At 34.8% G+C, this 13,942-nt stretch overlaps 1 protein-coding gene across 2 annotated transcripts; it reads left to right on the forward strand.

Moving 5' to 3' along the window:
* Positions 1–5,585: 5,585 nt before the first annotated feature.
* Positions 5,586–12,958, forward strand: LOC140054480 (betaine--homocysteine S-methyltransferase 1-like). 2 transcript variants are annotated; one of them, XM_072099481.1, is made up of 11 exons: positions 5,586–5,659; positions 6,084–6,147; positions 6,374–6,564; positions 6,777–6,965; positions 7,330–7,441; positions 7,549–7,821; positions 8,055–9,191; positions 9,396–9,537; positions 11,674–11,750; positions 12,164–12,299; positions 12,782–12,958. In XM_072099481.1, exons 2-7 carry the CDS (start codon positions 6,129–6,131, stop codon positions 8,321–8,323), a joined length of 1,053 nt encoding a protein of 350 aa, XP_071955582.1. In that variant the 5' UTR covers positions 5,586–5,659; positions 6,084–6,128; the 3' UTR covers positions 8,324–9,191; positions 9,396–9,537; positions 11,674–11,750; positions 12,164–12,299; positions 12,782–12,958. The 2 variants fall into 2 exon arrangements, with proteins under 2 accessions (XP_071955582.1, XP_071955581.1); XM_072099480.1 differs by having other exon boundaries at positions 8,055–9,537.
* Positions 12,959–13,942: the final 984 nt, after the last annotated feature.

Here is a 13,942-nt window from a genome sequence, read left to right on the forward strand (position 1 = left end):
ACAAGAATGTTACCACTATTCAACATACACTATAGATAGTGAGAAAATAACTTAAGCCCTATATAAGCAATTGTATTATAATTATATTCAATATCGTCGCTTATTCAGTCGCTCGGTAGTAAAACATTAAACTTGTTATCGTGTGCGCAAACTTTAAATAAACTATTACTATATTTATTGCTATGATCTGCGTATTATTACATTAATAGTAATACTATTGATGTATGACAAAGACAAATCCGTAACAATAAAAATACATCTTTTGTTGATTATAGATAATATAGAAACTATACTTATAAACACATCAGACACAGAACATTAATTCTAAAGCCTGTTTTCCTGTCGACGTTATTCGACGCTATCGTCGTTGATCAACGACGATCGTTTGGAAACGACCAACTTGAAACGATGACAATAGCGAGTACCTTTTCCTGTAAATCGTTAACATTTCAATGTTTACGTAGATGATCGCCGATTATTGTCAACGATAGCGTCGACTAACGTCGACAGGAAAACAGGCTTAAACCACCCGGTGATATACTGAAATTTAATTAATTAATTTTAAACGATAAAGATGAGGAAGTCTGTGAGAATGAGAAATTAGAAATCATAAACCCGGATTTAGTATTGATCTATTTGTCAAATATTGCAGTGTAATTATTAGATTTATTTTAATGTATAAACAGCTGTAGGCCTATTGCTTGTATAGCTTGTATACAGAACAGCATGTGCATTTAATCAAAAGCGTCATTTCCGTCACGAAATAACATTTTTTACATGGGCGCGCAAAGTCTGATTTTGTACGCGTGCGTCTACGTATGCACTAATTAATAAATGGCTTAAAAGAGTAACAACTTTTAAAAAAATCGTAAATCCTGAATGTATAAATGTGTTATATAAATGAAGTGAAAATGCCATTCTATATTACTATTCTACTAGTAACGTTAAAAACTGGATGTTTTTGACATATTGCACAAAAGTAAGACAAAAAATAATTATTTTAATCATCATCACCATCATCATTGTCTTGTCCATTAACAACACTGATTCTTCTTGTTTTTTTTTGTCGTTAAACACTTCTTGTCACTTGGATGCAACCCAAAAGTGACTTGACCAATCACAAGCGACAGTTCGGATGAAACTCCAAGTTAAGCGATCTTTTACGCGCTTCGCATTGTCAGTGACGTCATCGTGGCAATTTGCTAAAAATTGAGTGAAAGTTCAAAATTATTACATCATCATCATCCGCATCATCTGTTCACAAACCGCTCCATACTAGTGGTCATCGTCATTGTCCGTCATGGTCAGAATATCCATTTAATTAGCTCCAGATGATGCACATATTTCGTCTTCGTGTCGAAAGTTCATCATGGCATGAAGAGCGTGGTCTTCTTCCATCATTTTTTCCTCTTCCGAATCATCGCCCTCATCATCATCATTATCAGAAATTTCAAAAACAGTATCTGTTCCGTAAACCTGATTCGTACGCCTCCGTTCCTTAATCAACTTTTGCACCAGAAATCGCCGTTCATCCGCCTCGGATTCCGGAGTGTTTTTAACGCACATGTCGCAAATTGACGCTATCAGAAAAGTTGTTATAATAAAACCGCAGAACGCAATGGCGCCGATTGCTTCCATATTCCAAGGGTCGTATGACGTCTGGAAGTGCACGCACTTACGCGCTGCCGTCACATTATCGTGCGCAACATTGACGTCATTGTTTTCATCTTCTATGCAAACGTTATAGTGAGTGAACGATTTGAGATCGTCTACTTGGATGCTTTCCAGTTCGTCCGTGGAGTTGATTCCGATATTTACCGCTTCCACGGCAACTGGAATGCCGTCTGCTGTCAGTTCATGCGTAACAATACGATATCGTGAGATGTCGTCACTTCCGCCGTCTGTGTCATTTGCGTGTGAGGGCGATGAGGTCAATTTAATATTCGCTGACGATTTTGTTATGTTAACTGCCGAAAGGTTCGTCTCCATTCCGTGGGCAGTCTCCGAAGAAACGAATATTATCGTAAAAATTACTAAAAATATAATAGCCTTCATCATGTCATCCTGTTTTTAACAAAAAAAGAAAGAAAAAACGCATGAAATTAGAATGTAGTACTTACTTACTCGAACAATACACGCGAGAGTATTGTTTTTTTTTATATATAATATCTAAAATGCATCTTTTTTTAAAAAAAAGACTGGGCATTTTTACATATTTGGTATTTACCATTTGTAAATACTATACTTATATATGACAAATTCAGCACAATCCAGTTTTAATGATACCAAATTTAAATCTACAAACTACATATACAGTAGTTAGTAGGCCGACATAACTATAGTGTTGCGTTAATTACATTGCTGTGCGTAGGACTAATTGTGTGAGGTGAGAAAATTCGATTAAGCTATGTTCATAATAACTAAATCACAGCGTTGTAATTCAAAAGTTATATAAATGAATATTATCGTGTTACTATACTATTACCAAGAATTCTAATTTCCAACATTCTAAACATCATTAAACAAATTAAAAATCATTAATAATACAAAAACATACTTACATTAAATGGTGTTAGATGTAAAAAAATATAAAAAATCCTCTCTTAGGCAGTTTTACAGATTTTCCACGTCATTGTATTCATAAATCGATATCTGTGATGGTGGATCATGCAATATGTCAATCGATCGATAAGTTGCAACAGGTGTGGAAAAAGTTCTACACATTGAGGACGCTGTTCCCTCTGGCGTCATTATAAGGGGAAATCATTCAATTTATTTAGCTCTACAGCTGAAATTAAAGGTGCGTTTCTCTTTTGTCCTGTTGTACGTCATTTGAATACAATAGAATCCATATTAATGGGAAAGAAGTGTCCCCTAAGCTTGGTTCCCACTAGAACGTAACGCCAGGACGTAAACGCAACGCAAGCGTTTTAACCAATGACAAGCGAAGTTATAGACAGTTAGCAATCACAAGCGAATAAGCCATCGCGTGTAATTGGTTAACTCACTTGCGTTGCGTTACGTCCTTGTGTTGCGTCGCTAGTGGGAACCACGCTTAAGACGCAACGCAAGGACGTATACGCAACGCAAGTGAGTTAACCAATTACACGCGACTGTCCGGATAATCCATCGCTTGTGATTGGTCAAATCACTTTGCGTTGCGTCATTGCGTTGCATCCTAGTGGGAACCAAGCTTAAGAATACGCAGATCATAGATCATAATTAATAAAAGCATATTATTGTCTAACCCAGCTCAAAGCGTAAAACTGTTTTATTTTTTTCAAGTACGCTCTGTAAATCATTATATTAATTTAGAGTAAATAATTCCTACTGGTATGATACAGTTTGTTCAGCTCTGATCGTCTGATCGTGTTGCAGCCACAGATAAACCCTTTGATCTATGTTGTTAGATTGCCTTGATGTTACCGCCGCCGTTACTATTTATTAGAAAACAGGATGAAAACTGAATATATCTGTAATAAAAAGCACACCAATAAGCCGGTCGTATGGCAAGCCGTTTTATCATTTACCTCTGAATTAAACTTAACTTGAATACATTGCACTGAAGTGCAATACATTCAACTTAAGTGCAATACATTTGACTTAAGTGCAATACATTCGACTTAAGTTTAAATGATTTGCACTGAAATGTAATTGTAATTGCACTTCAGTTAAATACAAATTTTAATTCAACTTAAGTTAAATACAATTGCACTGAAGTGTAAATGGATCGTCATTTTGCCAAATTCGACTTCAGTACAATTGTATTTAACTTCAGTGCAATTGTATTTCACTTCAGTGCAATTGTATTTCACTTAAGTGTAATGTGATTGGTCCGTGTGTTTATTATCGTCCTATTAACATTAAGTAACTTTGATTGGTCCGTGTGGTTTATTATCATGAATTAACTGGTTTTCCCCAGCCACGGCAGGCGCGGAAGTTAAATTCACTACTACACAGTGAGCCCAGCCTAGGCCTAGTAAACATTCTTCGGAGATCGACTTTATTTAGACCAAACAATGGTGGATAATGTTCTTTTGGCTGTACTGTTAATGAAACTCTTCGTGTTTGAAATGTCATTGCAACCGGGCAACACACACTACGACCAACTTAAAAATAGACTATCATCTTGTATAGATAATGTTAGACCATGGAGTAAAGAATAATTCTTTACTCCATGGTTAGACGTATAGGCGCGGCCTAGAAACAGACGAAACGACCAATCACGTTCACTTAATGCATCACAGCAAGACAATCTCGGTTACAGAGTGTAATCTGATTGGCCCGTTTCTCCCTATGACCTAAACACCTTTGATGACAAATCACGTTTACTTAATAGAAATACACCAAATCACATTACACTTAAGTTGAATTGTTGGCAATTACAGTTAAGTTGAATGCAATTCGAGTTAACTGCAATTCATTAGCACTTAACTTTTTTTTTTTTTTATATGTGAACTTTATTCAATCAATCGTACATTTGTTATAATGGTAACCACAATAAGGTATAATATTACAGTAGATTTTTACAAACAAAAAAAACAAGACCAATATAAATATAAATTATAAATTTTTTCAATGATTATTTACAGTAATGATAAAAATAAAAATTAATTGTTTATATTGACTATTATTGGAAACAGAAGTTGAATAATAAAACTTGAATACGAGTTAAGTGTAATCCAATTGCAGTTAAGTGCAATACAATTTAACAGTGCAAATAAAATGTATTGCACTTAAATCGAATGTATTGCACTTAAGTTGAACTTAAATTTAATTCAGAGGTAAATGATAAAACGGCTTGCCATACGGTCGCCATATTTGTGTACGGTCTGCCTGATTGTCATAGAATGAACGCAAGAGAAATAATCAAAGACTACTATGTGTGCATTATGTATACGCATGAGGGACATCTTTACGGTAGGCCTATGGCTTACGGTTGGCCTGGTTTACTACGAATTAGTATTGAATTGAATTGAATTGAAATATATATTTATACTGGGTAACCTCTTCAGTCAAAGACTGGTCTCCCAGAGGGCCCAGTTGGTGATCAGTGGCTGTGATGTACTAATACACCGGGGTAACCCCCTACTCGTCTCGAAAGATGTACTAGGTTCTTTAAAGTGCACACAAGCTAGATGTGTACACTGGACCTACGGTTTATAGTTCTTATCCGAGAAGACTCGTTCTACCACCAGAACCATGGAGTGAGTGAGCCTCGAACCCATGCCGATGTTATGGCTACGTAATTACGGTTCCACTGCCTTAACCGCTCGGCCACTCACTCAGTACTGTAATCTATATATTAACTACCGGTAATTGATGTATTTAATATACAGTATTCATTTTTTCATCAATTCAATATCCAGTATTTTTTGTCCGGTTGGTTAACGAAGTTATTTGAATTATTGTCAGGACAGTTAAATAATTAATTTGCTTGAGGCAACGGAAAATAAACGTATTAGTATATAAATGTGGAATTCCCAGGTCAGCACACATACCCGGTTAAATTGTACTTTGAACCAGCTTAAACCAGTTTTTGGGTTGTTGCAGTATCTATTGACCTTTTTTTGTTATTAATTTGGCAAATCACAAGAGACGCTAGTTGTTGTTGCAAAGGCTCCCTGATTTCTGCTTTAGCATTATTCAAAGTTGCAAGGTTTGTTTTTTATTTTATCTGGGGTGTTTCATTTTGTAATTTTCTATTTTTGTTATGTTATTTATACTGCCTGTTTTAAAAATCCATTTTTACATGTGACAAAAACACGATTAAAGTCACCATACCATGTGTATAGCATTGAATGGAATCGAACCTACTAGATAGTGTGAAAGAAATGACGGGTGTTCGACTCGCAACAATTTATGTCAGACTTCCATTAAATACACGTGTATTTAAAACCTTGCACTAGCAAACCACATTTTTTTGTTTACAAACTCGAAAACGGTGTGCAGACTGGCGTCAGTAAACTGACAAATTTGTTGCAATATGTCGTAACCGTAAAAAAAGGTCTTTGGAATTGTCTTTTTAAGTTGTAATATTTAAGATTTTGTACTATTGCATATATTTCATATCCGTACCGTAGGCCTCTAGTTGTCTGGCACTGATTGAGAAGTTTGTTCACTCGATAATGGACAAGAGACCAAAAGGTATGTGTACACAAATGGGTCTTAATTTGTTTTGTGATAAGAAAACCGTAGGCTTAGCCCAGTTTAATTTTAGATGTATCATCCCTTGACCCCCTTCAGCCATCCTATTTACTTATATAAAACAATCTAGGTGGCGTACGTTACTCAAGTCATGACGAGTAAAAAAAAAGTTTCTCTGAAAAATCAACAATATTCAACCTATGTAATGTATACTTTATGTTTTAAGGACTTGTAAAACGCCTTCAGGATGGTGAAAATGTTATTGTTGCGGAGGGATACTTGTTTGTCTTCCAACGTCGTTGTTATTTGAAGGCTGGGGCATTTGTCCCCGAAGTGGTCATTGAACACCCTGAATTGGTCAAGCAACAGTACAGAGAATTCGTGAGAGCTGGTAGCGATGTTGTACTAGCATTTACAGTAAGAATACCGCAAGTGCATCAATTGTTCTATCCAATATTTACCAAGAAAAAATCTTGGTTCCTATTTGGGCGCGGCCGCAACACAAAGATATAAGCGCACCGCAAGTAATCTGAACATCACGACGCGATGAATCACTGTCGCTTGTGATGATGACTCCTTTGCATCCAATTAGCTGGGAACCAATGCGCATTTTGTTCTTGTTTTGTTAGTACTACGCACATCGTGAAAAGATGCGTCTGATTGGTCGAGAAGACGTCATAGTTGAAGCAAACAAAACAGCACTACGTTTAGCTAGAGAAGTAGCAGACGAGACTGGAACGTTGATGGCGGGAAATGTTTGCAATACAACTTTATATGAAACAAATGGCACGAATGATGCCGTGTTGAGTAGTTTCAAGGTAACTTTAATAAGTTAAGTTACAATGCTTAAAATAAATGTAAATAAACGATAAATGTGAAATAAAAGACAAAAATCGCTTATAAAATAAAACATGAACTCGGGTTGCCTTCATATTCAAATGCAAACGCCTTTCATATACTTTATTTCTAATGCTTGGTTCCCACAGGTACGTAACCGCGTCGCATGTAATTTGACCTATCACAACGCGATGGATCATTCGAACTGTCGCTTGTGATTGGTCAACTCACTTGCGGTTCGCCTACGTTGTAACAATGTTTCTAAAAGTGGAAACCAAGCCTTAAGGTGGTATTTTTATTCTATTTAACAAAAAATATTTACCTGTTTTTCTAATTTCTAAATAGGAACAAATTGAGTGGGCTATGGAATTCAATGCAGATTTCATAGTGGGAGAAACATTCAGTGAGCACGGCGAAGCAATGATGGCCTTAGAGGCGATAAAGACATATGGAAAAGGTAACTTTATTTGTACGTTATAGCGAAAAATTAGGTCTTTTCGTCTTTTATTAAGTTGTACATCGGCCGCTTATTCAATCATTAATTAATAGTTATATAATATTCAGTGCCTGCAGTGATAACAATGGCGTCACACAAATTTGACGTCAACGGTGACGTCGGTACAATGGATGGCTACACTCTTCAGGATTGTTGTAAACTATTAGAAGACGCCGGTGCTGCCGTGGTTGGTTTAAACTGCACACGTGGTCCTTCAACTATGCTACCAATTATGGAAAAAATTAGGAAAACTTGCAAGGGCCCGATTGCCGCTCTACCAGTGGCATACAGGACTACAAAAGAAGAGCCAACATTTCAGTCTTTGACGGATCCGTCTGACGGTTTGTCCCTCATTTCATTTTCATTTCATTTAATTTATACACATTTAGTCATCGCAAGGATCTTGCACTTAGAAGTTTACAAAGTTTTGAAATGATTTTGTAGTTTATAACTTTCTCATTTTTTTTTCGAGTTTGTATGTAGGCATATGATATTCCCGTTCGGTTTGGTTCCGTTCGGTTTGGTTCGGTTCCGTTCGGTTTCTATTCTACTTCTGTGTTTGTTTATGTTATAGGATCAAGAATATTTCCAGATGATCTGGAATGCCGAACCTCTTGTTGCAAAGACTTTTTTGAGTTTGGAAAGAAGTGTAAAGAGATCGGAATCCAGTATGTTGGTATCTGCTGTGGCAACGCGTGCAAGTTCACCCGAAGTCTTGCGGAATCTTTGGGACGTCAACCAGATGCAAGCCGCTATTCAACTGATATGTCGCAACATTATACATTTGGAAGCGATTCTTCATTTCGAAAGTCGTATACCGTTGACCTAAAAGCAGCAATTTAAATAAAGCATATCGAATGAAGAACAAGTAGTTCTCAAGAAAATGCAATTTCAATTTGTTACTTTAAGAATGCTCGCCGGCTTTTTAAAATTCTGTCCTATCTTTTAAAACTCAGGTCTGAAAATAATACTAAAAAGTGGTCTAGAATTGGGACCGTGGTCTGGATTGCCTCCAAAATTAAATAGAATGGTCCTTTACCACATATCTATCTGTACTTTTAGTTTGGTATAGATCTTGCAAACTTTTTAAGTAATCCTAGAGACAGACAGACACACACACGCGATCGATTACATATACCTCCTTGGCGGAGGTAAATAATCAAACTCATCTTGAAATAGACTCCCTTAAAAAAGTTGCTGTTAAGGCTAGTACGACGATAGCTAAAAATAAATAAATCAGTTGTAGTCGTTTTTTATGATTGGTGATCTAGTCTGTTTAACCTTTTTTTTAATAAATCCTATCCAACTGTGTTTAACAAGAAAATGAAAAATTCAGAAAGACGGAGTAGTTCATTAAACCAGTCAGTACGTTCGTGTTTTGTATTCTATATAGATAGGCCTATATAATTAATCAATTAAGGATAAATAAGAGAATAAAAAAAGAATATAGTAGTCATATGGACTGCACGCACATGATGTGTTATTGATTAAAGAAATTAGGTTTCACCACGAATCAGGACCATCTGTGTACGCGTGCGTACGTGATAGTTGCATGCAGCATGGAGCTTAACTCTATATGGTTGTAGTAGATAAATACATTGATTTGTAAAGACAAATTTTGATTATATGACATTACAGATCTGTAAACATTATAATACAAACGTATTGAGTTAAAGTTGACATCTGTTTCTGTTTATTTCATACGTATTAGGTATAATATAGTCTTGCAATATTTACCAGCGATAACTTTGATCATGGAGGTATAAAATACCTCCATGCTTCGATGGTGATGCCCTTTTTATATGTAAACTGCTTATACTACCAGATCGATGTAAATGATATCTTATTGATTATTGATTAAGTTGAAATACCAATCAGCTGTTGATATTTATCAATTATTGTTTTCTGTTTGTAGAACGTGCTTAATAGTCATGTATGGTCTCTTGTAACCCAACAAAATTGCTATAAAAACGCAATCTCGCAGATGCCTCGCATTCAAGAAGAAGTTTCGTCTGATACTGTTTATGATTAGTTCGGCAGCCTCAACATAACTTAAGGTAGGAGGTACACACCGATCGGGTGATAGCTTATTTTCTTCAAAATCTTCTTTATTGTTTATTTTCATGTTGTTATCATAACATTGTTTTATTGTAGGCTACTTTGTACGATTTTTTAAATCAGAAAGTATTTAGATGATGTATTATCAGATATGTTCTTCTCTACCTTGAAGTTTCACTGAGACATGGGTCGGTTGTGCAATTTGTAATTTGATTGTATGTGCAATTAATACAACTTAGTTCTATTAGCGGGAGGCCGCTTCATTAGCCACTTAACCTTATCGGAACTTCCAAATTTTCATAAATAAAATTAAAAAACAAAAACCCTTACTGATCATTTTTAAGTATTGCGTTATACACTAAAACACAACCAAAATGTCGAAAGTAATCCAAGATACACCACAAGCAGACATAATATATTGTTATGTTTTTTTTGGGTCACAAATCAAGTATTTGCACCAATTTACCATCTCTTCATCAATGCCAATTCCATCAATTTAATTATTCTATCGAAACCACAGATCTCTTTCTATAGAACAAATATAATTTTTCTTTAGAATATCTAAAAAAATATATAGAAAAGTGCAACCTTTATATAGAACTTTTATAGTGGTTTTTTGTATTATAGAGTTTTTATAGAATTCTTCTGGAGTTTTTAGTATAGATTTTATACAGAATTTTTATAGTGTCTATAGAACGATTCTATAACAAAATTCTACAGAATGGTTTTTTTTAGAATTCTATAGAAAATTGTTTGTAAGGGCCGATAATTACGAAGCAACAAAACTGGGCAATTATTCAATTATTACAATTGTGACGATTTATTGTGAAATGATTATTAGTGGCTAGAGCAGTCTACAATATTTTTTAGTTCGGTATATGGCCACTAAGTGCATATCTAACCGTTTTTTTTTCTTAATTTGATTTAATCTATTTCTGGTATATCAATTATTATTGTTTTCATATCAGATAATTGTTTGTCTGCCTGTATACGTTTCTTGTTTCTCTTGTTTGTTTTGTATTGTTCTTTTTTATAGTATAGTATTATAATATATAGTATCTTTAGCCGCACAATAATGTTACTTCGTTTATTTGTGGCAGCCTAGGCATAAAGTTGGGATCATTTCCAGGCTTTCTTCCTTCCTCCCAACTAATATTCTCAGGACCCTTTATTGCACACTCATCCTTCCTTATTTGAGCTATGGTAACATTGTCTGGGCCAACACTTACCCTTCAAACATCATTAAACTCTCTATCCTACAAAAAAAAGCTATCAGGACTATATCTGGCGCTCATCCACTGTCACATTCCTCCCACTTATTCTTCAAACTCAATCTTCTCAAACTCTCGGACATTAACCTATCCCAGCAAGGTGTCTGTTTTTTTGGCCACTCACTCACTTCTCCCTTGCCATCTAAACGACCTTTTCGCTCCTAATAATACCGTTCATAAATATTATACTAGAACAAGAAATAACATATATATCCCTAACCATAACACCAATTATTTTCAACATAGCATTAGATATTCTGGACCTCTATTGTTTAACAATTTACCCCCCTCAATTTCCTGTGCTGCTAACCGCTATTCATTCAATAATAACATAAAAAATTACCTTTTGTCTCATTACTGATCGATCTGTTTGATATGGTCGTTGTTTCCATGTTCCGTCGTGACTTGCTATCTTTATTATTCAATTGTCATCATATTCGCTATATGCCATGCAGCTGTACTTTTTTCTGTTCTTTTTTTATTTTTTATTCCAACTTTTATCTACTGGTTTTATATATATTTTGTATTTCTTTATTGTTTAATTAATTTATTTTCTTTATTTGTATATATTTTTTTTTTCTTCTCTTAATTTAAATATTTTGTAAAGGCAATCCCGTCAAAAGATTGTAATCTTTTTGGGATTTGCCTTCGTCCATTTTCTTGTTTTATCACTTGCCATTTTGTTTTTGTTACTTTTGTCTTTTGGACGTGAATAAATGTTCCTTGAATTGAATTGAAAAAAGTTGATTTAGCTTAACTAGGCTTTCTTCTACGCATAAAATGTTGTTCTTGTTGTTTACGAACTTGTTCAGTAGCATAATGTGTTATCTGTGATGTAGCCTACGGTACCGTACTTGTTTTCAGGATGAATAAAGTAACAGGAGTCCTCTTGATTGCACTTTGCATGGTTCTGATAACTGGATGTTATGCTCGAAGTGAAAGTAAGTTATTAACACTATGAATGTGCATACTGCTCTAAAGCTCTGTCCACACTATCAAACATGATAATAATCAAATGTGATGTGCCCATATATGTAGGCCTACTTGGTGACATCATATCACTACCATATTTGGGAATATCACTACCATATTTTGGAATATCACTACCATATTTGGGCACATCACTTTTTTTTAAATCAAACTAGTTTGATAGTGTAGACAGAGCTTAAGATTTCTCCCCACGCGCGCAACATTACACATCGTTGGACAATTAACTTGCGTCGCGTTTACATCGTTATAAACGCGTTTGTTCTACGACGTAAACGCACCATCTAATTACGCCTGACGAAAACAAAATTATACTTTTCAATACTGTAATATTTATCATTTTATGAATTTGTATAAATATTCGTAGGTAGGCCTGTTTCTAATGGAAACAGAGGAAGAATGCTGTGCCAGGATGGCGACGGTAACTATTTCTTTTGTGAAACAGACAATAGTTCCGGCAATAGTCCAAAATGCCTGGCAAGTGGATGGAAAAGATCAGCTGGGTAAGTGCTGTTGAAGTTTACATAATATAAACCTACCTAACTACCTAAGTCTACACTATCAAACTTTATGTGACAACAAAATGTGATGTGCCCATATATGGACATGGTGATGTCATATCACTACCATATTTAAGCATATCACTTCCATATTTGGGCACATCACACTTTTTTTGTCAAACTAGTTTGATAGTGTTGACTGAGTTTAAGATTTATCGTTAATAGTGTGCGCGACGCATGGTGGAAGGACTTGGGAACAAACATCACGACGCGTACGTACGTGATTTGTTGTTTCCCTAAAATTGAACTAAAACTCTGCAAATTTCATTATTAGTTAATGATAATTCACAACAGGTGGTTTCTGTAATAATGAAAATAGTTCTACGTGACGTGGCTAACGATTAAACACGGAACGATCGCCGCAGTATCAAATTAATATTTTATATAATATTGCTGTTTAATATTTTTTAACTTTTCTAATTTAGTGATCAAAATCCTGCCTCTACGCCTCCTTCATGCTAGTGGTCAAAGCTAGTGGTCAATGCTAGCGGTCAAATTGAACAATATCAGAAGCTGAGCAACTATTATCGTGCAGAACTAGTATCGTGTTTTATCCACTTTTGAATGTCCACTAGTTAAAAATAAAATGATTGCAAAAAATATGTGTAGTTGTATCTTTGTTGACGCATGAGTATGACATAGTAATTTTGTCAAAAATGACAAAAATATTGACTTTTTCTAATTTAATTATTATGCAATAATATTGCCATATATGCGCATATATTGCATTATAATCAACTTATAGAGTCATAGTAACCGGTTTTTAAAATTCAATTATTATGCAATAATATTGTAATATATGCGCATATATTGCGTTATCAGATTTGTCGAAAAATGAAAAGGTGAAAATGTGGTCATTTTTCGAAAGTTTATATTTTTCATTTATGTCAAAAAATAAAATAGTAATGCTGTAGTAACCATTTATGTCAAAAAATTAAAATGTCCATGTACTATAGTACAGGGATTTTTTTCAGAAAATGGTCAAATTTCGACCTTTTTATTTTTCGATAAAACTGGTTACTATAGCATAATTGACATGCGCAGTGCCCATTATTCGACTCTGCGCATGTTTATTATGCTGTAGTAACCATTTATGTCAAAAAATAAAAGGGTCCAAAATTGCCTATTTTTCGAAAATGTCCATGTACTATTATAGTACAGGGATTTTTTCAGAAAATGGCAAAATTTCGACCTTTTTATTTTTCGATAAAACTGGTTACTATAGCATAATTGACATGCGCAGAGCCCATTATTCGACTCTGCGCATGTTTATTATGCTGTAGTAACCATTTATGTCAAAAAATAAAAGGGCTGGTTACTATAGCATAATTGACCCGCGCAGAACCCATTATTCGACTCTGCGCATGTTTATTATGCTATAGTAACCATTTATGTCAAAAAATAAAAGGGTCGAAAATTGCCTATTTTTTGAAAATTTCCCTGTACTATAGTACAGGGATTTTTTTCAGAGAATGGCCAAATTTCGACCTTTTTATTTTTCGATAAAACTGGTTACTATAGCATAATTGTCATGCGCAGAGCCCATTATTCGACAATGCGCATGTTTATTATGCTGTAGTAACCAT

Source organism: Antedon mediterranea, chromosome 7, assembly GCF_964355755.1.
Source record: "Antedon mediterranea chromosome 7, ecAntMedi1.1, whole genome shotgun sequence".
NCBI classification, from domain to species: domain Eukaryota; kingdom Metazoa; phylum Echinodermata; class Crinoidea; order Comatulida; family Antedonidae; genus Antedon; species Antedon mediterranea.